General features: G+C 44.9%; 2 protein-coding genes across 2 annotated transcripts in view; one reads left to right on the top strand and one right to left on the bottom strand.

The window, feature by feature from the left end:
• Positions 1–26109, bottom strand: part of DOCK2 (dedicator of cytokinesis 2) — a 408621-nt gene that overhangs the window by 189703 nt on the left and 192809 nt on the right. The window lies entirely within an intron of this gene.
• Positions 1924–21619, top strand: INSYN2B (inhibitory synaptic factor family member 2B). The gene is made up of 3 exons (XM_032626472.1): positions 1924–4131; positions 5244–5318; positions 20510–21619. Exons 1-3 carry the CDS (start codon positions 2786–2788, stop codon positions 20694–20696), a joined length of 1608 nt encoding a protein of 535 aa, XP_032482363.1. The 5' UTR covers positions 1924–2785; the 3' UTR covers positions 20697–21619.

Consider the following 26109-nt stretch of genomic DNA (forward strand, 5'->3'; position numbering starts at 1 on the left):
TGTCAAAAACCCTTCAGCCAGTAAGGGACAGGGGTTTGAACCCAGAATGTGAGAAGTAGTTGCAGGACCTCATGATAAGTTGACAACTCATTAGCATTAGATGAATCCTTTCCTCTTTCAGGACCTGCCACTACCTGTGCCAGCCCCACTGGGTCAGGTGACCCTTCTCAAGGTAGCCGGGAGCTGGGAAAGCTGAAATTGCCATTGGCATTATCTAGTAATTCCTGGGGAGAGCAGAACACTGAGAAACAAGGCTTAAGCTGCACCCACAAAACAGCACCCCAAGCAGCAGGATGAAGAACATCTTGGGAGCAAAGCCCTGGTGCTTAGAGAAGCCAGAGGTTTCAACCTTAATGATAAGGCCAAGTACCATAGAGACAGAATACTCCCTCAGAGACACCCAAATACTTGTGGACTGTTTTACCACTTTCATTTTCTTGTAATATCCTTTGGTCAACGCAAGCAGGCTTCAAACTTGCCTCATTCCACTTCTGTGGGCTCCCTCAGACTAGCAGCAAACAGGTTCACTTTGCCATGGCAAGGCCAGGGCACAATCCCCTGCATCTCTCCAGACCTGCACAGGTCCTCAAACTCTGTACTCAAATCACTAATACTATCTGCCCCGAATACCAGGAAGATGCCAAGGGGACAAAGTCATAACCTCATGTGCAAGAACATGGACTTTGGAGTCATAGACTCCTGGGTTCATGTCTCAGCTCCTCCACTGGGTACTTAACCTCTCTGAGCCTCAGTTTCCTCATCAGTCCAATGGGGATCATAATACCTCATAGTTTTGTTCCAAGGATTAATGAGATACTGTAATACTGGGAAAGCAGTGGAGCATTGAGGCTAAGAGCACAGGCTCTGGTGCCAGACTGTTTAAGTTCAGACGCTGGCTCTGTCACTAACTGTGTGTCCTTGGGCCTCAGCATATTCAACTGTAATATGGGGATAATAAGAGTATCCACCTCTATAGGGCAGGGAATGAATGACTTATGGCTTGGAAAGTGCTTAGAACAGCACCTGGTGCATTGGTGACTACTTGGTAAACGAGAGTTGTTATGATTAATGCAAGTAAAGCCCACAGCACGGTAAAGATAAGTGTTCAATAAATGGTAACTGTTATTATTACAAGGTACACTTTGCACGGAGAATTTTATGCACGTTTATCTCCTAGAAAGCAATTAAGAAATGAAGACATTAGGGGAAAATCTTGTCCTCTAGCAAGAGTTTCAGTCTGAGCAGAGAGAATTCACCATCCTGTTGCCCTGGCAAGATACCTTAGGAACCCCATCCACCATTCCCAGGCTCTCCTTTGCTTTATTCAGCCATCCTCTCTTTCAGCAAATACTCATTAAGCACCCACAGTGAGCCTAAAGCTGTAAAAAAAAATGGCTCCAGCTCCTGCCACCCTGGAGCTTACAGGGTAGCAGGGGAGATACACATTAAATAAATACGTACACAAATGATTATTTAGGGACAGCTACAATTTGTGTTATGAAGAATGTGGCGAAAAGGTATAATGGGGGTCCTGATATGATGTAACATCAGAGGTGTATGTGAGGGAGGAGTCATTAGAAAAATTTCGTGAGGAAGTGCCATTTAAGCTGGGACTTCATGGATGAATAGGAGTTGGCTGGGGGATGCCTGGGAGTGGAAGGAGGAAGCGATCCAGGCAGACAGGCATTTTGTTCCGAGGCCCTGTAGCCACAAGGCGGCTGGCTCACTAGGGGAAAAGACACAAAGGTAGTAAGTTGACTTACCCCCAGACCATCCACTATCAAAAGCCCTCAGCTGGGAGGTTGGAAATTGGAGAGAAACCCAGGCCCCCAGGAACTGTGTTCTCAGTTGCATCTGTTATCTCTTCCCTTTCAGACTCTCCTTGCCTGGTGGCAAAGACTGCCAGGTCCCAGACCCTGACCCCGAGGCCAAGCGAACAAAGGTTTTGGCTCAAATACCCAGAAGTTGCAGATGTGGCTCACTTTTCCCACATGTGAACTTCAGCCAAGACACCACGACAGGGACTCTGCCCTCTGAATGCCCTCGGATGCCTCAATCCTGTCCCCATCACACGCCACTGGGTTTTGTGAGGCTATTCAGGCAGATACGTTTCCCTCACTGAAGAAAAGGGAAACAGCATGAAAGAAAACAATGGCCCCAAAGGAAGAATACGTGATTGACGTAAATGGGGATGTTGCCTCAGGAGCATCATGTATCATCAAAGAAGCCAAGCCCCAGGTCATTTATTTCTCTGCCTGTTTACATGAAATGGAAAGATATGTTTAAGTTTCCTGTAGTTTTACACTGCAAATTGACGCTCCCAGAAAGGAAGCCGTATGTTCCAGACGTAGCAGGTTTCTTTTGGAATTCACATGTTGGCAGTCTGGCGCTATCCCCTAAATGGTACTTTCATTGTCTTTTTGTTCAAGACAGCAAGCTTCTTCCAGGATCAGAACTGCCTGCCAGCCTCCGTTGATAAACAGCCCACCAGCTCTCGTGGTAGATCAGGTTTAATAATTAGCCTAACTCCTTGTTTACCTAAGTGGCGATTACCACTGCAATGGAATAATATTTTAACTGCAGGGGAAGCACTACGGAGAGCCCCCCAAGCAAAGCTACTGGCTGGGAATGGCCAACAGAGCTGCCCAGACTCAGAGGAGAGGACCACTCCATCCCGGCTGGCAGATCTCTGTGTCTGAGATGCTGTCATTAGATGCTGCTCCAAAGACCTAAGGAAATGTGCCCAGGAGAAGTGTATGGTCCCAATCCTTTCAACTGAGGCTCAATGGCCCAGCAAAGTATGAAAGTGAGGCCTGTGCTTCTGAAGCATAACAGTCTAGAGTCGGTGGAGCTTGTGAAGCAACCTCACCACCGCAGGAGCAAATCTCAGCAGGTACGATTTAAGGAAGATGGCACCAGTAAGACTCCACCTGCCCGAGCTGAGGCTGACGTCCAAACTTCTGAGGACCCGGCTGTAATGGGCAAGACTCAGGCCTCCGGGCACCATCACCTCCCCACCTACTCACTCTCCTTCCCCAGGTCCCAGAAGGCAGGGGGCTTTCGGCACATCGCCATCCAAACCTCCCCCAGTCTCAGGAAGCACTTCCCAGTTTTCAAAAGGAAGAGACTCACAGCTAGCAAGTCCCTGGTGGAAATGCAGACAGCATCCCAAAGTGCCATCCAGGTGAACGGCAATCTCTCTGAACAGGACATTGTGTCCTCTGACCTTGCCTACTTAAGGCTGTCTCGGCATCTTGAAGATGGGCCTCAAAGGGTCAAGGCGTCCCACCCATTTCTCCCTAGAATGCCCAAGGTGCAAAGCAATGGGCCTGTGAGCATACGCTTGGAAGCAGGGACATGGAGGGCCTCAGAGAAAGCAACAGCTGCCATTCAGGTTCCAGATGATATTTATCACAGCCCTACCTGGGCAGGTAGAGAGTCCACTTTCAGCCCAGACAGGTCTGCTGAGATTAGCAACTCCATACCCACTTTGGTTGACATGTGTCCAGGTGATGGGAGAAGAGTGCCACCGTCAGATTCAGAAAGACCCCTCTCCTGCTTAAATGCCACCAGTGGTGCCAACCACATGCCCGGCACAGGGAAACTTAAACCTGAAATGCTTTTGCCCAAAGATAACTCTGATGACAAAGACCTTGGCCCACTGTCATCTCAGTCAAAGGAAACGTGTGTTCCCTCACATCCACAGACTCACAGCTCCCCTTCGCCAGGCTCCCACAGCCAGCCAGCCCAGCCAGGGGGAGCTTCAGACTGTGCTTCATCGAGTAACAATCACCAGGATCTGCAGTCACTCAAAACTAACAGTGAGTCAAAATCTGCCCCTGTGTGTCAGGAGCAGATGGCAAAGAACCCCTTCCAGTCACACATCCCAGCGTTTCAAAACTGTCCAGAAAGCGATCACCTCCCATCCTCTCTTCCAAGGAGGGAGACCAAACAGCAGGGCACCACGGAGATGGGTGCACTTAATCCAATCCACCTGGCACAGGGTGAGTTCTGCGACCTCCAGGGCAGGCTGCAATCCGTGGAGGAATCTCTGCACTCAAACCAAGAGAAAATTAAAGTCCTTCTGAATGTAATTCAAGACTTGGAGAAAGCTCGAGCTCTCACAGAAGGGTAAGGTGGATTTTTTTGTATTGGGTTAAGTCACTTGCCAGGATAGGGGCAGAGAGAGAGCACTGGTTTCCGTTAGTAAGATGTCTCCAAGATGTCTGAGATTCTGTTGTTTCCCCAAATTGTAAGCAATGGTCCCCCTTTGTTCTGACTGGGTTTCGCCTGGTTGTAGGCTTTGGTGGATTTCCACGGTGATGTGTTTTTGTTTCCAGATGTCAACAGACTGCAGAAAGGGGGCAAGGAAGCAGCAGAGTCAAAAGGGATTCTTATTAAGATGTGAGTCCAGCTGATAAACGATGGGGGAAAATGACAGCATGTACGTGCCTCCCCCACCCCCATCCTTGAAGCAAGTTACTGCATTTGCACAGTACTTTAGTTATTTATGGGTTTGTCACAGGGACTTGAGGTGGCCACTAAGCTTACTGTTGACCTTTCCCACCACTGACCACTTTGAAGGCTTGGGCCAGTCCATCATGGACCAGCTAAATGGAAACTGAAATGAGATCACAATTTTGCAAAGAGAAAAAAGTCACCAAATGCTTTCCTGGATGACTCAGCATCAGTCTGGGGAGGGGAAGGCAGTTATCTGTTTAGGTGTGAGTTGTTCTTTCCTTGAAACAGTGCTCTCTAAAGACTGAGAAGAAGGAACGGCCAAAGCTAATCAACGAAAGGGTAGGAGAGGGAAGAAGTAATTAACTGGCCTTTGCTGATCTGGATCAGAATCAACATTGCCTCGTAAGACAGAAGCACTGTGATGATACAGAGAGAAATGCACTGAACTAAGGGATCTGGAGTTTTAATCATCTTCCTCTACTCATTCGCAAAGTCCCTCAGTTTCCCCATCTATCATGTGGGGGTAAGAATAACTGGCTCATCTCATAGGGTTATTGTCAGCATGAAGAAAACCCATATGTCAAAGTGCTTAAACATTTATAAAGCGCTCTAGAAATGTGAGCTTCTATTAACAGGGGCTTCTTGTTTCTGTGTCTGTAATGGCCAGGCTTTGGTACTCATGAGAGGGGCAATGCTGTGCTGCAGGGAATGAGTCTGTAGAATGCGTGCATCCCAGGGGGATTTTGCCCACAGATTTATCTAGTAAATGCTCTATCTTGCAGGCGCAACTTTTATCGAACTGGCCAAGATCTCAACAACTGCAGTACCTGCCAGAACACAGCGTGCATCATATACAGGTACCTGGCCACAACCGAGGCCTGCTCTTGAGAGCACAGAAGTTGCAGGGTCCACAGGACATTCTTGTAAGCTCTCTTAGGCACAGAAATTCAAGAGAGGGGCAGAGACAGGAGGCCTTGGAATACCTGAGGCTTAAAAAGCAAGGTGTTTAACTATGAAATGTTAGCATCTGGCTCCAAGGCAGGCATTGCTTTGTTTCCTCACAGCAAGGTCTATGAGCAAATCCTCTTGAGATCATCATCCCTCCCCTTACTGAATACCGAGTACAGGCGCCTTGCTAAGCTCTGCACGCCCGTTTGCGTCTCGTTTCACAGTATACCTCGTGAGGTAGGCGTTAACGTCCTCAGAGAAGTTCAGCCATTTGGCTCCACTCCCATAAAGCATTTTCAGAGGGCGGGGGGGTGGGGCGGGGAGCGGGCTCTCCAACCAAATATTCAGAGTCTTGGGACTCAAATCCAGATCCTTCTGATCCCAAGCCCTATGATCTTGATCGTTGTACCACACAGCCTCTTCCTCCACAGTAGCTATCACACGCCAACAATTACTATATGTCAAGAACTGTGCAAAGCACTGTGCATTCGTTTCTAAGTACACTGTTTCTTTCCAGCAGGGGGTAAGGTTGCTGCAATAGAGTGCATTTTTGTAAGTAATAGAAGGGAAACAGCATACAGTTGGAAGAGCACTAAACTTGGAGTCAAAATCCCCAAGTCTACGCCTGCTTACTCGTCTGGAGCTCAGTTTCCTCATCTGTAGAGTGGGAACAATTATCCCTCTTGAGAGTTGCCATTAGGAACAAATGAGAAAATATATCTGAATGCGTTTTGTTAACAGTAAATTTCTGTACAAATCCAAGAGCTTATTCCTGTTATTACTGGAAAAATCAACGCCCCTTTAGCTGGAAGTCTACTTTTGGTGGCACACTGGAAAAGTGGTCTAAAGCAGTCATTTCAGTTGATGGAATCTAACTTTGTTTAACAAAAGTGTATGCTTTGGTTTTCTGTATTATTTTCTCTCTCTGATGAGAAAGGCAGCTAGGGCCTGAGCAAACTGAAGCCCACCTGGGTTGCCTGTTTCTTCTTTTTAAAATGTCTCGTTCCTTCCAGCAGAATCCTGAAGTTTCATCCTGGCAAGGGATGGGGGCCTGGTAGTCAGGGGGCCCCTACCCTTAGGACCATAACGTTTTTTCACCAATAACAATAACAGGAGCTTCAGGACCTCTCAGAAAAAAACATGCCCTTTACCCTGGCATGAAGTATCCCCTCTTAAAAGGGGGTTCTGGACAAGGCTTGTGCATTGGAAAGAAAAATTAGGGAGTCTCATCAATTGCTTACCTTTTGCTCCTTCTTTTTTTATATCCCCCATCTTAAGCAAATTTCCTAATCACCAGGAGGACAAAAATCATTAAATGTCTAGACTGTTAGGGAGGACAAAAACTTTTCCTCATAAACAAAAATAATTATTTTTAACTAACTTCCATTTAAATTTTGAAAAGTCTCTTTTTCAGCAGCCAGATGATGTATTTTCTGTTACCTTCAGATGACTTTTTATTTAGCTTATGTAAGTGAAAAGGACAAATGTTTATTTTCCAATCTACTATGAGTTTCTTGCCCTGGCCTTCGGCAAATCGTTTCTGGCCTCTGAGTTTCCTCATCTGAAGAATGAGGGCCTTTAACTGGATAGCCCCATGGTCCCTTTCAGTTCTGACATTCTGATGTTCTAGGCTGAATTTAAAATAGTAATATTTGGCTAAACTACAACTTTCCAACAAGTCTGAGAATGTTTGCATTTTTCTAGTACTTACTTCAAATATCTCAAGCAAACATTCTAAATTTACCCCTGGATGGGCTGGCAAACCTTTATCCACACATCCCTTTCCAGTTTTCCAAGAAAAGCAGCCACTGCATGCATCTATACCTCATTACCATTCAAAGCCAGACTTTTCTCCCAGACAGTATCTATATCGTTGTATCCAAGCCATTGTGAAGGAACAGGCAATTAGTTTGATGAAAGCAAAGAGATAAGCACAACATCTCCATCACAGTAACAGTGGGAAGATGAGAGTTGTCATTTTTTTTTTTTTTAAACATTTCAAATGACTTCAAACCCTGTGTGGTATCCTGGAAAGTCAGATCTTGCAAACTAATAAATAAATGATGTGAAATACTCATCCTCAGGCCTTGTTAAGCTGCAGTCTCTCCCTGATGATGGATGGACCGAGTGCATGTCACTGAACATAAAGCACATGGATGCGTGATGGATTGCCTGCTGGGTCTTCTTCTCTGGAGATGTTGCTGCTAAGTTAGCAATCCATAAGGTTTTCTAAGTGGCCCCATCAGCCGAAGCCTATGGCTATGCTACTTGCTTCCATCAAGACACATGGGGTCACTGGTTCTATCCGACTCATTCTCTCTGCTCCAAGAGGAGCCTTCTGTCCACCCGCTCCTCAAAGCCTCACTGGCATTCTTCTTACCATGGATCACTGTGATAGATCCTACCTCACCAAGGAGAACAGCACCAAAACTGATGCCCAAAGATTCCATGTATTCTCAGGAGTACACCAGGAAGAATGAACTCCTTGGAGTTTTGACTGCTGTGGGCTCCAGGGGAAGGGTGTGGGGATTGGCTCTATGACTCAAGCTGGTTCCAGGCTGTTTAGACCCCAAACACTCTCCTCACGTCTCCTTAGCATTAATCCTAGGACAAGCTACTCAGAGGGTTTCTGCATGCCTCCTGCGGTACCCAAGATTCATTAGCATTGAATTACCTAGTGAGAAGGTTGTTCTCTTTTCAAATTCATTTCAATTCTTCTGATTTACCCAGAGCGAAAAATCTGAGTTTGATGCTAGAATGTCTTCAAAACCTTTCTAATGCTTACTTATCACACTTCTTTGCCAAGAGTGAGCATGTTTCATGTTCATAGCCATGGGCAAGCAAGAGTACGCAGCCAGAATGTAATCATTTCTAAATCTTTATGGAAGATTTTAACTTTTAAAACTAGTCCCCCTACCTACTCACTGTTAGGCACGTCTCCATTTTCAAAAGGTATATTGCCTGTTTTGTACAAATGTTTTTAAGTCTAAAAAGTGAATTGGTCTAGAGAGAAAAAAAATTATTGTGCATGTGGTATGGGGAGTTTCACAAAAACCATGAAGGTGGTGAATGAATGACTGCAGTTTTGGAAACTGTGCCTTAAGGAACCAGCTCCCTCTCCTCTTCTCAAGGACATGAAGCCTCTCCAAGCCATATCTCTCCTCCTTCCCTCACCCCATTCTCTGCTCCTCCAGCCACATCTGCCTGCACTTCATCTTCACGTTCACTCTAAAAATAACCACAGAAACTCTCTGGAGGTCTCTGACTATACCAATCATGCATTTATTTTATGGATGTAGCTCCCAGGAAAAAAAAATCTGCCTGGTTTAAGTTGTAAAATGCCTCAAATGTTTTAAGGGAAAAGAATGGGAAGTCTTTCTCAGAAAAAAAAAAATTTCTTCTATCATCCAAGTGTGTTTCTTAGAAAATGGAAATAAAGAGCAAACAGCAAACTTACCATTTTCAATGGGTGAAGGGAGAGGCTGGCCATGTAAAATTTGAAAGGTGCTAGAGAGGAGAGAACAACAGAAGAGCACTTGTTTGCTCAGGGGTCTCTCTGGACAGGCTGTCTCCTCTTCTCATCCTTAGCCTCTGTTCATGACTTCAACTGCACTCATGGATTTTAATTTTAATTTCTGTGACATCAGCTTCCCCTATCTTTTTTATGAGTTCTCTCTCTCTCTCTCCCTCTCTCTCTCTCTCTCTCTCTCTCTCTCTCTCTCTCTATATATATATATATATATATATATATATATATACACACTACCTACAGATCTTTCCATTTCTATCTTGATATCTCAAAGGTACCTCAAATTCTCCATATACGAAAACACACTTCTTATTTTCCTCCACAAAATTCTTTTCCTGTGTTTCTTATTTTGCTCAACATTGTTAACCACAGTTCCATAAAGAAACTATAGTCCCCATAGTGCCTCGCTCCTCTCCTTTACAACACACATCAAATTGGCTACTGATTCTACCCTCTCTCTCTGGTCCATAAAGGCTCTCATCGTTGGTCACTTAAACGCTAGCTGGCCTTTTTGCCATAGGTACCTTTTGCCCTGTCCCAAGTAATCCTCCACACAGATTGCTAAATTACCTGAAAAGAAGAATCTGATCATGTCACTCCCTTGCTAAACAATTTTGTTCCAGTTCCTGTTGTTTCCTTTAGCTAATTTTTCAAAGCCCTTTGAACACGATGCTAACCTTCTTACCTGCTGGGTCTCCTATTTCTCCCCAGCCACAGGGAACTACTCAGCTGGCTTCATATACTGTGCGTTTTCTCATGCATGTTTCCTTATTTCCTGAAATGCCTTTTCTGCCCTGCTTTGTCTGGAAATCTCCTAGTCTTGCAGCTTAAAAGTCAGTTCCTCTGAATAGCCTTACACTCCTTCCCAAGAAGGACCCCCTTGGCACACACATTCCTCGACTATACCATTTATCCTATTGCATTGTAACACAGTGTTTATGAGTTTCTTTCCTTCAGCAGATGGCTAGTATCTCAAAGTCGTGGGCCAGTGTCTAACACATAGCTGGTGCTCAACAGAATCTTGTCAAGGAAGAGAATGGCTATACTGACTAGGGGAGGGATGAAAAACAGTGGTGGGCTTGAGACAGCTATTCAGATGCCCCAAAGTCAAGTCAGTGTGACTATTTGTGTGTGCCCCTACCCTTGGGTGGGGAAACAGAAGGCCTTAATTAATCAAATGTTCTTATTAGGGAAGGAAGGCTTCTGCGCAGCAGGTCCTCAGAAGATCTTTTGGAACTAAATCAAACGACTATATGTAGTACTGTCAGTTTTCAAACACCTGGAACACTACAAGATGAAACCTAATCAAATCTTCCTTCGATGACTCAGAATGCTTGTTGCAATTTCACAGGACATTGAGATCCTCGTTCATCACGGCCATCCAACATTATTGCCCAGTACTTCTGTACTGGCTGTGGTAGGAAAGGCAGTTTGCTGAAAACTCCCTCCAGGCTAAAATATCTCCCTTCTACGGTGTCTGAACTGCACCAATGACCTCTATGGAAGAGGGAATTAAGGCATTAGATCGGCAGGTTCTCTTGGTAAAGCATCAAAACCCAGTGTAGTAGGCAGAATAATGTCCACAAAAGATGTCCACATTCTAATTCCTGGACCCTGTGAATATGTTACCTTTTACTTGGTAAAAGGGACACTGCAGGTGTGATTAAGTTAAGGATCTCAGGACAAGGTAAGTAGCCTGGACTGTCCAGGTGAGCCTAACATAATCATAAGGATCCTTACAAGGGAAAGATGAAGGCGGGAGAGGCAGAGTCAAGAGGATGTGACAACAGAAGCAGAGGTAGAAGTGATGTGGTCACAAGCTAAAGAAGGTAGGCAGCCTCTAAAAGCTGGAAAAGGCAAGGGACACACACTCTCCTCGAACCTCCAGAAGGAACACAGTTCTGCTGACACCCTGATTTACAGCTCTGCAGGACTTCTGATCTCTGGACTCTAAGAGTAAAATCTGTCTTGTTTTAAACCACTAGATTTGTGGTAATTTGTTTCAGTAGTAATAGGAAACTAAGACGCCTGGATTAAACCCTTATAATTCGTAAACTACTCACATCTAATTGGAGGTCTGTTAACTTGACTTTGATGATCTTTGCAACTATGACAGCTAGGGGAAGACAGAGATCTGTTGGGATGAAGATTAGGGAAAAGAAATAAGAAGAGAGCTACCACTTATTGAGTGTCTGTTATTACTGGTCATTATAAATGCCTTTTATTTTCGTATCTAATCCCCACAACCATGTGAGATAGATAAAAATACTCCCATTTTACAGATAACTGAGATAACTGAGGTTCAGGGACTTGCACACTATTCAGATTAGACAATTGAGCCTGAGAGAGAGAGAGGCGCTTGCACTATTATTCTGAAACTAATAAGTGGCAATGTCGAGACTGAAACTTAGTCCTCCCTTCCTGATGGCCAGCTTCTACAGCATGCTGCCTTCAGGGGACAGACCTGCTTGAGGGGTATCAGGGCTCAGCAGAATGTTGTATGGCTGAGTTCTCATAATCCAAGGGCATCGTGAGGGTTTGTGTTTAAGTTGCAGGACCTAAATAGTGTTCTCAACATGTGATCCTGGGCCATCTGCATCAGAGTCTCCTGGCTGTGAATACTGGTTGCTGGCCTTCACTCCCCAAACCTGCTGGATCAGAGGGGTGGGGTGGAGGATGGGAATCTACAGGCACAGCCAGTTTCCTGGGAAAGCCTGATCCCAGTGAAGCTTGAGAAACATTCAACTAGGTAAAATTAGGGTCTTGAAAGGAGGAGGTTTCTGGTTGATTTATTAGAAACTTTTGTGACATAGAAAGCTCTTGCTAATAAAGTAACCCAGAAAGTAGCTTTTGTTTTAAACGCATCATTGGACAGATGATTTACCTTTCTGCTTGGCTTCAATTACAGGGTTAGGTGGTCAGGTATAGACCTAACTAGGGGGTGCAGGTGAGAGTGGAGGCAAGAGAAAGGGAAGGGAAGAGGATTGGTGGTGGCGGTGGGGGGGCTTCCTCATAGACTAAGGGTATTTTTGATGCCTCCTATTTCCAATGAGAAGACAAAATGAGCTTCTGCCAGTCCACGCGGGCGCCCAGGCTTTCATTATGCACTACTTAGGGGATTCATTTGTAGCCTCTCCTCCCTCCCACATTTCCCAGCTCCTTGGTCCTCACCTGAGATCAGGAACGGAATGGCAATCCCTGCTGTGCTTCCTCCTCCAATTAAGGTTCAGACCAGTTAGAGCCCAATTCTGCTCCCAGGCCAAAGGCCCAAATGCTAGGAACTGCCCTCTGGTGCGTCCTGGAGGAGCAGTTACAAACCCCTGACAGGGCGGCCATGCAAAGTGCTGCCCAGGACCGCCCACCCTGCTCCAGGAGAGGGTGTGGTCACCACAGGCTCCAGAACCAGGGAATATGCGTGAAGCTGAACACCAGAATCCTCCACCACTTTCCTCTCATTTCCTCAAACTCCACAGACCACAGACTGCTTGTTTATCATTATTGATTCCTCCACTGTTACAACTCCTCTGAGCAAGACAGAGAAGAAGTTAAGGATATGCAAAAGGAGATTTGCTGCAAGTGCTGTCCTTTGTACCCGGCGACCAGCATCCCTGTTCTTGGGGTCGCCCCCTCATTGTTTTAATATTTGGAACTTCCCATAAGGAGCCTCTCTGGAACACAGGCCAAAGCTGTACAGCTGTGTGCCCTGTCGGAGAAAAGCCAGGCCTTCGTCTAACCAAGGAAAGCAACGTGAGTTACCTGGGGTCATGCAGTCAGAGGCGCTGAGAGCCTTCTAGAGTTTCCTTCTATGGTTAAGTCACTTGGCCACTGGGTCTTAGTCTTGCCTGCCACTTAAAGCTATTACTTAACCAGAGAAAAAGGCATTTTACTAGAAATGCAATATGCACCCAGGCTTGTGAATTCAGCAACCAACTTTCCACGTAAATTATTTAGTATGTTCCTTTCGTCTGCTTAAGATGCCCTCCCAGCGCGGAGCCAAGTGAACTGTCAGAGCCTCGTCTTCCAGCCACGGTCCTCTCTCTGGCCAGCAATGATTTCCACAGTGAGGAGTAATTATAAAGCAAACAGCATGTCTGTTCTTTCTAGTAATCACAGGTGCCTTCGCAGCTCTCATCCCATTGTAGTATGGACTGGGCAGCATTCATTTCAAATGCAGGAACGTGAATGTTAATGGCAATACTACCCAGCATCCCCCAAACAACTACCACCAAACATAGCTCAAGCTCTCTTTTGGAAGCAGACATAAAGTTTGGGGTACATGTGGAAACCTCTCTGAGCCTCGACAGTTTGATCCCCAAGATATTTGCCATTAGTCCCTGTTTCTCTCAGTATGCTTATCCCTTTTCTTCTTTTCCCTGGAGTGTAAGTGGAAAGAAGTAGCATTTACAGCATCGGCGATTTATCTGCAATAAAAATGAAACCTATTTTAATGCATTAATAGCTAAAGAGGCTGAAACATGCCATAAATATAAAATCAAGAAAGTTGAGAATTTCGCAGGAATAACAAATGGATGGCTGCTGGCATGAGGCCACAGCTGACCACAAAATGACCCAGTCTTTATTTCTCTGTCAAGTTAATGCAACAATCATTACCATTGGTTGAACCAGGCACTGCGCCAGGAATTCTGCTAAACACTGTACACGCATCATCTCTTTTCAGACTCCCCAAAACCCTAAAATATGGGTATGGTTATTATTCCCATTTTCCAGATGAGGAAACTGAGACTCAGAGAAGCTATGTGACTTGTCCAAGATCCACCAGAGCTAGGGCTTAAACCAGTCCTGCTTTCAGGAGACCTTCTTGTGCCTTTCCCTCTTACTTTCTGACCTTGCACAATCAGTGAATATTTGTGTTAAAGTTCTCTGAGACGACCTTCTCTTTCTAAGGACTTAATGTGAAGACATTCTCAACACAGAGCCACAGAACCCAGAGCGCAGACCTCCCTCACAGATAGCAATCAGCAGTGAGGTTTCTGCAGAGTGGCTCTGCTTACTTATGTGCCTAGAAGAGAACGTGCAATTCTCTGAGGACTCGTCAGCAGACAGTTGCCCAAGAAGGGGTGTACTTGCCAGCTGGAAACGGCTGTGAGTTGTGAAGCTTAAAATTGTACCCTATAAATAGTGAGCAAACTGGTCATTAGGAGAAAGTTTTAGGAACAATATCCCTTCCAGACTGGGGAAAAACACTAAGGTTCCTACTTTCCCAGACTGTGATTCTTCCCCAGAGACACTTTCCAAAGGGGTGTGATTTATTCACGTAGACAGGAACCAAACTACCCGTGCTGATTCCATCGATTCTTACAGCTAATTCTAAAACAAAAGTTGCTGGAGCTCAATAAATCTGTGTTGCACCTGAGTTCCGTGGCAAGAGGGGCCACAGAAACATTCTAACAGAGATGAAGAGGTGGAGAGGGACTTGGAAGCGGTTTTGTCTTCAGGGAGATGCCATGGATCATTAGTTTCTCAGCCAACCTGCTTGGGGTGTACGGTTTATGGTTTAAAAGAATGGTACGGTTTAAAAGAACAAGACCCACCTGCTGAGAAGGAAGAGCAAAGGGCCCCTGAGGACCTCAGCAACCTACACCAGACCCAAAATTGCACCGCCCAGATACTACCTTGAGTAAGCTGCCTCCTGTGGGGTGTCTGTCTTCTCTGGTACGCGGCCTCCCCGTCAGAATGTCCCTGCAATCTGAAAACACTATGGCAGGGTGGGCTGGTCAGCTGGGTCACGCAGGGTCGTGCATGCAGCCCAGCCCAAGTTGGGTCTGGTTCCACAGCGGGCTGCAAGTTCATTTAGGTGCACTAGGCCTTGGTCACCAGCCCCTCCCCTCCCCTCCCCACGCTCATCTGGTGACCAGGATCTCACACAGATTGAAGACTGCTGTTCTTTCGATGCTGTGTATCTTCGTGTACAAGCTTCGGAGCCAGACAATCTAGGCTCAAACCTTGACTCTGTCACTTATTAGTGTGTGCCCTTGGCAGAATATTTAACCTCCCCATGCCTTGCCTCAGTTTCCTCACCTGTGAAATGAAGATAATATCTACCTCATGGGGCTCTGAGAATCACATGAGACGTGAGAATTACTAAACTTGTAGTATAGTGTCCGGAATATAGATTTCATTACATAAATGAGAGTCATTCTCCTCCTCTTCCTTCCTCTTCATCATTTAAATTACCATATGCCCTCACCTAACATGACCCAGCTACTCTCATGTTATATCTCTTTCTTCTTAGAGTAAGACCCTGGTACCAGCCAAGCCCTGGGCTAAAACATCTGATCCCTTTTTAGGAAAAAAACAGAGGACTAGAGGTCAGGAAAGCAAGCTGAGATTCTGATCATAACTTATGGTGTGACTCCCTTCAGCAACTCACTTGTCAGCTGAACGGAGATAACAACCTTCCTAGATTCCTGAGCTATTGTGAAGATAAAATGAAAATGCAGATCTGGAGTGTCTGCAATCTGAAAGTGCTATATAAAAGTAAGAGGTTTCTATTGTTTGTTTCTATATAAACTTTTATCTCTGTGTGTCTCACCCAACTTCAGTTTGCCCAGCCAAGATGCTACATCCAGAATCTGTCTCTGTTGTTTGCTTATGTATTTACGCATTTATCTACTTTTTGCTTCTCACTATTTCTTCTTCCAGACAAGCCATGACTTAGGCTTCTCGCTACTTCCAATTACCTAGAAAAACATCCTTCTGTTTTTCACCTAGCATGATGGCTGGAGCATTGATCTGTCAGCTAGATTAGTGAAGTGCCCTCAAGAGGGAAACCTGAAAGCTCTCTTCCATTCTTGGTCTACACACAGCTCACTTTCTAAATGCAAAGTGGCACCATGCACAGACATCTTGGCTGGGAAAGGCTCTAAGGATCCCCAGACAGTGAACTGGGCACTCCTGAACCAGGTGTCAGGTATTCCATGCGTCCTCAGAGGGCCAACCTTGCAGACCTTGAATGCTCCAAACTACCTCAATGGCTCCGGGCCTGAACCCTGTATTATAACGATTTCTTGACCACCATTTGCCACTCCCACCCCACCGTGAGCCACAGCTCTGTACAAACTAAGCATTCAGCACTCCTCTTCATCCATGTGGATATGAATTGAGAAGATGGTAAGGGTGGGAGGATAGGTAGATTAAGAGGAAAGAGAGAAGGGAAGGTTGGAAAAGTTACTGGTGTTCTACCTTGATACCAAACCCAAGGCAGGAATTTATTCCCCAGAATCTGCAAACAACCCCCTGCTAAGATTTTGCTTGAATTCTCTCAAGCAGGCATTTTATTCCCTCTTTCAAGATGTTGCTGAAAGTGCTGTGGGTTGGCTAACTAAGAAGTTGAGGGGCATCTCCTCTTCTCGACCCAGCCTCAAAATGAAAGACAGGTGAGAGAGGGCACTGCCCCCTGCCCATTTATAAGGCAGCTGCTACCAAAACAAAATATACGTCTTCTCCTCCCTTCCAAACTAAACAGTAGTTTGTCAAATGGATGGATAAGAAGAAAAGTGACAATTTTCCTTTATGTTAATAAATTGCCTAAAAAAACATTAATCAATTTCTTTCCAAAGCACAGATGCTTCTCTGTACTGTTATTTGCCTGGCCTTGAAAAGAAAGTCACCTTCAATCCTCTTTGAATTGTCAAGACCAATGGGGGCAGTTGCAAGAAGAGGATGGGGAGTTCCCTAAGTCCCAGTGATTATAATGGAAGCCTGTGGTGTTTCCATAGAAATATAAAGAGCATATTCTTCCCTGAATGTACATGGAGGGGAGAGGTGAAAAGTGATGCTTCTGGCAAGGTATACAATTACTGAAGAGTTGAAGGTATGAGTGAGGAGGTGAGGCATTCAGTCCCTAAGATAGGAAGACAAGAGACTTAGTGGAGTGGGTAGAGACCACATCCTACATAAGGACATTTCCCGTTATTGTGTCCCATCTGCACAACTACCCACTGAAGTAGCTTTATAACCCCCATTTTCAGTTGTGTCTCAGAAAGAGAAGCAACTTACCCAAGGTCACCCAGCCAGTAAGTGGTACAGCCTTGGTTCAAACCCAGGAGTATTCCATTCGAGAGCCATTTCTGTATTGTCTACAATGTGCTTTAAATTGTAAGCTAAGACAGACTTTACCTTCTTTTTTTTAAAATTAATTAATTAATTAATTAATTTAATTTTTGGCTGCATTGGGTCTTCGTTGCTGTGCGCAGGCTTTCTCTAGTTGCGGCGAGTGGGAGCTACTCTTCGTTGCGGTGTGTGGGCTTCTCATTGCAGTGGCTTCTCTTATTGCAGAGCATGGGCTCTAGGCGCTCGGGCTTCCGTAGTTGCAGCACATGGGCTCAGTAGTTGTGGCTCGCGGGCTCTAGAGCCCAGGCTCAGTAGTTGTGGCACACGGGCTTAGCTGCTCCGTGGCATACGGGATCATCCCAGACCAGGGCTCAAACCCGTGTCTCCTGTCTGGCCTCTTGGTGCTGGTAACTAGTGGCTCTGTGTCCTTAGTAAATGCTAGCCAATATCAAGAGCTACTAGAGATCTTCTAGCCAAAGCTTAGGATCTGCCAGATCAGTGAACAGAAGTATCCACTGAGGCTCCGACTTCCAGGATGTACTGCCCAGCACTGCACCCCTATTTGTCTCTGAGCCTGGGGTGGGTTTCTGCCACCACTACCTGCAACTCACTCTCCCCAACTGAAATTTAAGGAGATGGATTCAGAGGCTGGGGAAGAGTTGTCTCCAGCAAACTCTCTTTGCTTTAAGGAAGGAATTTAAAGCAGTGAGTTGCAAACTCTGATTCTTACCCTCTCTTACACTATTTCACAGATAGAGAACATCTACATTCATAGTTCTCCTAGCTCCTGAAATATCCCTGCCCTCTTTTCACCAGGCAGAAAAATAACCTTCATCCTAGGGCATCAGCTGGAGCCAAAGAAAGCAGGCACCCCTTACTCATTCTAGGAATTTCCTCAGCTTTCTGGTATCAGAAATTTCATCCATCCATCCATCCATCCAGCTGGTCAACAGTCTAAACATCCATTCATTCATCCAACCATCCATTCATCCATACAACCATCTAACCATTCATCCAGCCATCCAACCAACTATCCATCCATCCATCCATCCATCCATCCATCCATCCACCCACGTATCCAATCATCCATCCTACTCTAGGCCTGATACTGTGCTCAGTTACAGGGACATCACAGTGAGATAGACAGATGTGGATACTGCTTTGGGCAATCTTTCTTACCAGCGTGTGAGACAGATGATTAAACTAACAATTGCTTTAAAAATCTGCCTTGTATGTATCTCAACTACCCCTACTTTCCAGCTCTTCATCCATATACCTCTACCAAATTATATGAACATACACACAAAACAGACTCCTTCTCCTTATATGTGATATTTCTCTGACTTCTTAATTCAAACAAACAAACAACAACAAACCACCTGAGTTTGTCAAGACTCACAACAATGTCCTAACACCAATTAGAAAAAATAGTTCTCTGGGTGAGTCCTCAGTGTCAGACCTCCATGTCTGTCTGTCTGTCTGTTTACTACTCTGCCCCCAGCACCTAACCTAGGGCCTGGAACATGGGACATACTCAGTAAATTTGGTTTGTTGAATGATTAGCTGAATATCATGCAGTGTTTGCTGGCGCCCGACTCTGAACTGAGTGTTGTACATCATTCTGTTGTTTATACTTCACTGAGATCCTATGAGTAGGTACCATGCTTATTCTGCAGGTAAGGACACTGTGGCTCGAATACGAGAAATGACTTTGCCAAGATCTCACAGCTAATCAATCATGGAGCTTTGCCTAGAAAAACATAGCCTGCATTACTATACCCATTATTATAAGTCACCCAGCCAGGAGTATATCCCTGTGGAGGAGACCAGGGGGCACAGAAAGTAAAAGGATATAAGCTGAAGAGAAGAAAATCTGGTGGAAGCATATCAAAAATACAGAAACAAAATAATCAGACACCCATCCCTGATGCTCCTTAAGCATGGTTATTCAGCCCCTATTACTGCTACTATTATCATCATTAATGCTATTACTACTAATACATTATGTCTTGCTCTTTGCTTTGCTTCTCAACGATGTGTCTTGGAGAGCTTTACACCTATGCTATTTCATAGGATTCCTCAATACAGACATACTTAAATACTCTCCTTTAATGGGCATTTCCTAATCTCCATTCCTTTTTTTGTTATTTTATTTGTGTGTTTTGGAGTCATTAATGTACAGACTCCATTGTATCATCTGTACACAGGTCTGTGAGGTAAACATGACACTGTTGGGGACCAGGGTTCTCAGGGGTTGAGAGAGTCAGAGGCTGGGGAGAGCAGAAACTCTGGCCTGCGTGCAGTGGGTGCTCAGGCTCGGCTTGACCTTTGAGGGCTTGGGAATCAGGCCAGTGGGCATCAGGAATGGTCAGCCCGTCTGGTAAGTCTGGCTCAGCCTTCTCAGAACCTGGAGAGCCGGGCCAGGAAGACTGAATCCTGCGGACGTCCCTACAGACTGTGTATGTGCTCCCTCCACCCTTAATTGTCCACGTTCCTCCATAGGAGATTTACTTACAGAGGAGTTGCCAGTGCCAGGATGACTGGAAGGAGGCTCTTAAGCTTATAGCTGTGTTTGTTACCTGGTTTCATACTAGAACTCTCAGAAGGCCCAAAGATGAGGAGCTAGCTTGGGAGTATGGAAAGTGGGGGAAATGCGGAGTCACAAAAATGGTGTTCCTCCTTGTTTAGCGAGGAGGAAAATGAAATGTTTCATACGGAAGAGGAAAGACCCCATGTTGGTTTGTGATGTGGCATGACTGGCCAAAGCCTTCTACCCAGCAAGGGCTAAAAAGGAGCTGTCATTAAAGGGACACTTTCCTGGTCTGCTATGCCCATGTCACCTCCCAGAGACCCAGGATCGGAGTAAGTGCCACCAAAAAGGCAGATCACGATTGCCACACGTGACTAATAAAGCCCCCTGGTACCTTGTCACTGGGCATTCTGAGATGGCTTACTATATGCCAGGAACCACTCTAAGTACTTCATTTATATTCTCTCAATTAATATACATCTTAATTCCAAAGAAAGCCTTTGAGATAGGTGCCATTTTTATGTCCATTTTACGGATAAGGAAACTGAGTTGTTAGTTTTAGCATATAATCCTCTGTGTTACTTAAATACTTTATAATGAGGCAGTTTTCATGCATAAAATGTATGTAAAAAGAATGAACAATTAGGAGCATTAAATAAATGTGAGAGAGAGACTGGAGCCGTTTTTACCGGACATCTACTATTAGGCTGCCATGTTACGTGCTTCATTTAAACTTAGTAACATGCCCAAGAGGAAGGCATTACAGATGCCAATTCAGTCAATGAGAAACTGGAGCTTCAGAGAGGTGGCACAGGTTCCTCAAGGTCACACAGCCAAGCAGCTACCTAAGCATCTGGGACCTGACCTCAAAGCACATGTTTTTCCATGTCAGTTGGACACTTGGTGATGCTACATCAGTATGTGCTGATTTGAATTTACTTTCCTTCCTTCCTCTTTGTGTTTTTCAGTGTAGAATATGACTTCCGGCAGCAGGAAGGCAGGTTCCATGAAGTTCTACAGAGTCTGGAGGAAGCAGAGCCAGTTGAGGAGGCATCTCCCCCACCAAAGTCCCTGGCAGAGCCCTCAGTCCCTGAGAAACAGGACTTAAGGCGGAAAACCAAGAAGGTGAAGAAGAAATGCTTCTGGTGGATCTGAGCTCATGGGGACCTTTACCTCTGCCCTTCCCGAGGTGGGGAACCACTGCCCTCAGGCCTTCTCTACTTCTTAGCGAAGGCCCCAGGCTATGAGCCACTCGACCTGTGAAACCAGAACAACTTGGGGCTGGATTAGCTGCCACTGGACACATGACCACACCTCACCTGAGTGCGTGCCACTGCTTGCTGAGGACCTCACGGACCCGAGTGCCCACTTGCCTAGCTTCCTGTCACACATCCTGGTTTGTGAGTCTAGATTCCCACCATGGGCAAATCCCCCATCGCACTTTCCTACACCTCTGTAACGCTAAGCACTTTCTGCCCGTCCTCGGTTCATCGTCCCAAAGGAAAGAAACAAAAATGTTGTGCAGAGCAGTAAGATAGAGGAGGATTACAAGCAGATACCCAGAGAAAAACAGATACCCAACCTGGCAGTTTTCTAAGATATTGGCATACATGAGCACAACAGAAGTGGGCAGGACACGAGAATGCAAGATCACCTTGTGGTTGGGTCCTCTTCATTTTTAATTAGTCCCTTGATCCCAAAGCAAGGATTTGTCATTTCATGCTGTGTGGACCTTAAGAGTCTGTGGCAGAGTAAGCTCACCACAGGGTATACGGGACTTGCAGGTATGACTATTCTACAGTTGTAGCTACTCCAGGGCCCACCTTAAATCATCCTGCTTCTCAGTCTGAGGCCTGAGACTGCCTGGCAAATGGATGGGGTCTGGTTTGGGTTTGAACTTTAAGATTCCACAGTTAATTTCTCTGCAACATTTAAGATCATGAGATCCAGCAGCCTATCTGTCCGTTTCATCTTACCAGAAACATAAATAAGACTAAGACAAAACACAACACTGGTTCTCGCCCGTTCATCCCTACAGCAGCCCTGTAGACAAGTTCAAAGTATATTAATCTACACAATCTCCCTTCCTGGTGACCAGGCAATGGTCACCTGATTGAAGAAGCAGCAGAACTGGGGATGAGGATATATTTTTTTCCATTTTAGTATTAAAGGTCTTTCCTTCCCAAAGTCTGAATTCTTTTAAAGTCTGGCTCATTCTTTTGACAAGACCTCCATATACGTGGGTCCAGTCAAACTTGCATGGCTGAACAAACAGCTAAAGTAATATAATTCAGTAACTGCTACATACTCTTGGGCACGAGGGGTAGGTTGGCAAGGCTCATATTCCTTCTTGTTAGACTCTCTACCAGCCTGTGGTTGGATTGGGGCTGCTTAGAAAAGGGATCCTAAACTCAACGAGCATTCAGTGAGGAAGGCACTTCGTAATCCCCTTTGCTGAAGACTGGGCGTCTGAGTTAGAGTCTTTGCAGAGTGCAGCATCCTGTGTAAACGTGGGATGTACGTTCCCCGCTGCAAACTGAGGCTAACTGAGCAAACCACCCTGACACTTTCACCTTCCCCTGTCCCTGAGCTGCAGTGCACAAAGCTATTTCAGTGACAGCAAGAGGGAAATTTGGCAAGGAATCTTGGCTGGCACTATTAAATCCTGGAATGTCATTCAAGATGTTCTTGTTCTGTTTCTAGTGTAATGTTTAAACCCACAAAATGAGACCGGAATACATAACGTGAAGTTAGAATTAAGATAAATACACTTGTCATACTTAAGCCACGTTTCAATAAGATATGGTACCATTGGCTAAAAGCCACATTTTTCAGTATGTATCCACACGATCAACTCTCAGTTGACCCCAACAACCGAAAAGAACAGCACAGAGGATAATCCAGTAAAGCAAAATCATTGGGGATCTCATATAATTTTATCTTGTAGGAGCGCTTCCATCTTAATTTGCTTTGCTTCCGCTAATTTTCAAATTAATTTATGTTCCTGGGCGGCACAGTGAAATGGAAATAATCCTATTCCCAGAATTAAGACACCCAGGCAACAGAACAGTCTATTCCAAGGTCTGTTTGTCCATTCCCGAGTGCAGGTATGAACACCTACTCTACCTGTTTTATAAAGTCCGTGCACATGCCAACATTAAATGGGCAGAGCCACCCAGAGGTGATCAGGATCATTTGTCAAAGTCAGCCTGTAATGATGAAGAGATGTCTGGGATAACACACACAAAATGGATAATCCAACATTTGGATAATTAAGTGTATGCTGTCATACACTTCTGTTGAGGTGGCGGCCTTGGGATAAACCCTCAACTGAGTTAGATGAAATAGTGGTCTGAAAAGGTTGACATTTCTAGAGATAAAACCAAACAAGGCTATAATGATTCTATACCAAAGCACAACACAACATTGCTTGGGCCACCAACCTGAAACTGGGAAGGAAGTCTCTTCTGAAAATTGAACGTTTAAAATTGTTATGGGGGAAGTGGATTCAGTAAACACATTCCTGCTAAACAAAAACGATCATCTCTGTGTTAAATTTCAAAAAGTATACATATACCAAGACTCTATATTCACCTACTCATGTGAAAATTGCTTCTTTGTAAAGTATTACGTAACCTCTACCGTGATATCCTACAGAAATGCTGTACTTGAAGTTATCTGGTTTTACAGAGCGATATTAATTTAGCAAAGGTTACTTTTATAAAACTGAAAGGTGAAAGACTGATACATCACCTTAAGTTGCAGGAGTTTATGTAGCTGCTTTCTCTGTAGTTAAAAAAATGTGTACTCGCTATACTTGGAACTTAATACCAGCTCATCTATAGAGCACCTTCTTAAAGACTACGTACTAATGTAAGGTTTTGTAAATTTCTAAACTGTTTTAAATGGGATATTATCTTTTGCAATAAACTTACATATTTTTCCTAGGTTTTAAGACTCCATTACTAGCTTGGGTTGGTTTGGGTTATAAAATTTAAACCTAAGAAGGATGTCCAATGGTCCTAATGGCAGGGAGAGTTTTCATTATAATCGCTTCTATATGTTTCCCAGGGAAACAAATAAAAAAAGAGCAGCTTCAGAACTTAGCATGGCAATGATCTCCTCAGGGCCCACATGTCCTGGGAGCCAGAGAGGCACTGTGAATCAATGATGCAATTCCCAGCTTCATTCAGACGGATACATATTCATGATTTTTATCATTATTATACTCATATGCCTGAAATGTAACTTACTCAATATTTTTCTTTAATTATTTTTCCCATAATTCTCTTCCTAGAAAGAGGAATAATTTCTTTAATTATTTTCCCCATAATCCTCTTCCTTTACATCTATCACCACCATGAGAGAAACCAGTATGGTGTTCCAAAAATAAAAGATGAAACCAAAATAATTTTTTAAAATTCTTGCTGGAGCCTGTTGAGTGTTAACGGTGCTGAGCCTGAGACCAGCTCTCTTTGTTAAAATGGGAGATCAGCAAATATTCAACACGTGCTAAAGCCACTTTAACACCAAATGCATCTTCTACTTGACTAATCAGGATGCTCGAGAGAGAACTGAAAAGAAAACAACATTACCATCACGGGATTTAATTTTTTCCCTGCGCTGTCCATTAGCCATCTAAAACCAGTTTGTTTACCAGTTTAGGTGGGAAAAACCTGGACACAGAATCAGAAGTCTTGGGTTTAATATTATTCTACTACCCTCTTTTTTGCAGGATGACCTTGGGAAAGTTAGCCTCTGTGAGCTGCTGATTCCTTTTCTTGTAATGCTGAACATCACCCTTCCCTGACAAGGGTGCCTGACAATTAAGTGGGAGAGAACCTTGAGCATTACGGAGGGCACACGACAGGTGCTCAATAAATGTGTATTTATTCATTTGTTTATTGAAGTAAATTGCGGGAGAAGAGGGAAGATGCCTTTATGGGACTGCAATGGGTTTTCAGAAACAGGCTTGAGGTTTTCTCAGGGCAAAAAGTGGTGTTAATAAGGAATGAACTCTTCCTGGCCTTATTAAGACTAGAAACCATGACAATGATCAATAAGTAACAAAGGTCTCAGAGAGCAAGAATACGCAGGCATGTCTAGCACAGAAGAGCACTCTGGGGAATGAAGGATTCTTGCCGTGTGGAATCAAATACCCTAGAGGTAAAAGACGCTGCAAGGGCTGGGCCCCTGCCATTTGAAGCGTGAGGCAACTAAAAGAGGCTAGATAGATGATGCATCCAAGGGCTCGTGGAAATCATGTGGGAAGCCAGTGCTGGGAGCAATGTGGTGGGCGGGTGCAACGTGTGAAGGTCTACCAGACACCAGCACCCAGGGTGGTTCCAGGAACCACTGGCACTAGACTTGAGATGCATTCTGACCTCCAGGTACAGTTTCTTTCTTAGCCAATCAGAGGCCTCAATATAGCCTTCACTTGAAAAGGCTCTCATTTTAAGCAGCTCAAGGCAACTTGCTGGATGCTAAAAACGTATTTCTCTTTTTAAGTTCCAAGAAACATAGATGCTTTGTGATCATTATGCCCATCAAGCATAGCCTGCAATAAAAAGAACTAAAAGACAAATCCACACCCAACACTCTTTGCATTTGGTGAAAACCATGTTTGACCGGCTTAAGGCTCATAACCCCTTTGGGGTACTTTCATCCCAACTCCATCCCCATTTTCTTTCCACCAGTTTACAGCCTGAATTCCTACTGCTCATGTCTATCACCCCTAGTCCTGAGGTTTCCCAAATATATGATTTCTTCCTGCATCCTCCAGGATCCTCAGCCCGGGAAGAACCACCTAGAGGTTGGTTTTCTCACTGCCAGGCTAAGCTGGCTTCCCAGGTAAGTGTGCCTCTCCACTACTGGCCTCCCGTTGCAAACCCCCTTCTTCTCTCAGCTGGCCTCCACAGAAGCATCCCACCTGGTCTCCCCATGTGCACGCCCTTCCCTTTCACCACGTAGCAGCAAAACCAGTCATTGCTGAATTTAGACCTGACCCATGTCACACTCTGGCTGTCACAATCTGGCGTCCTGATAAACTTAGGAAGTCAGACTAGGTCTGTCACTATGGCTCAGGAGGTCCCACCTGGCTCTCCTGTGGAAGTTCCCATCATAGGCCCTTTCACTGTCTGCTCTACAGTCACAGTGAGTCACCTTGGGTTCCTCAGAACCACCATGCGAACACTCCCTTAACACTCTGTACACACTTTTCCTTCTGCCTGGAAGAGTCCCCACCACACCACCCGCCCTGCCCAGTTTCCAGCTCTGCTGGGGTTTCCCAAGTAAGGCTTTCCAAGACTACAACCACCGCTGCCCCAGATCATCCCAAATATCCCTCTTATACACTCATCTGGCACCAGGGACCCCTCCATCAAAGTCTTTGGCACAGCTGTCCTTGTACATATATTTATGTAACTCTTTGATGAATGTATTTCTCTCTTATTAGCCTATTATCTTCCTAAGGTAAGAATTCTGCTTATTTTTGCTCACCTTTGAATCTCCAGCACTTAGCACAATGAGATTCAAATATTTTTTGCAGGGATAAATTAAAGAATGAATT

The sequence above is a fragment of the Phocoena sinus genome, chromosome 3 (assembly GCF_008692025.1).
Source record: "Phocoena sinus isolate mPhoSin1 chromosome 3, mPhoSin1.pri, whole genome shotgun sequence".
In the NCBI taxonomy this organism is placed as follows: domain Eukaryota; kingdom Metazoa; phylum Chordata; class Mammalia; order Artiodactyla; family Phocoenidae; genus Phocoena; species Phocoena sinus.

Bases quoted from the DNA above. Each gene is read 5' to 3' on its own strand.
- INSYN2B (XM_032626472.1), top strand. From the start codon at position 2,786: ATGGCCCAGCAAAGTATGAAAGTGAGGCCTGTGCTTCTGAAGCATAAC. The intron at 4,132-5,243 runs GTAAGGTGGATT...TCTATCTTGCAG, and splicing joins GCTCGAGCTCTCACAGAAGG to GCGCAACTTTTATCGAACTG. The intron at 5,319-20,509 runs GTACCTGGCCAC...TGTGTTTTTCAG, and splicing joins ACAGCGTGCATCATATACAG to TGTAGAATATGACTTCCGGC.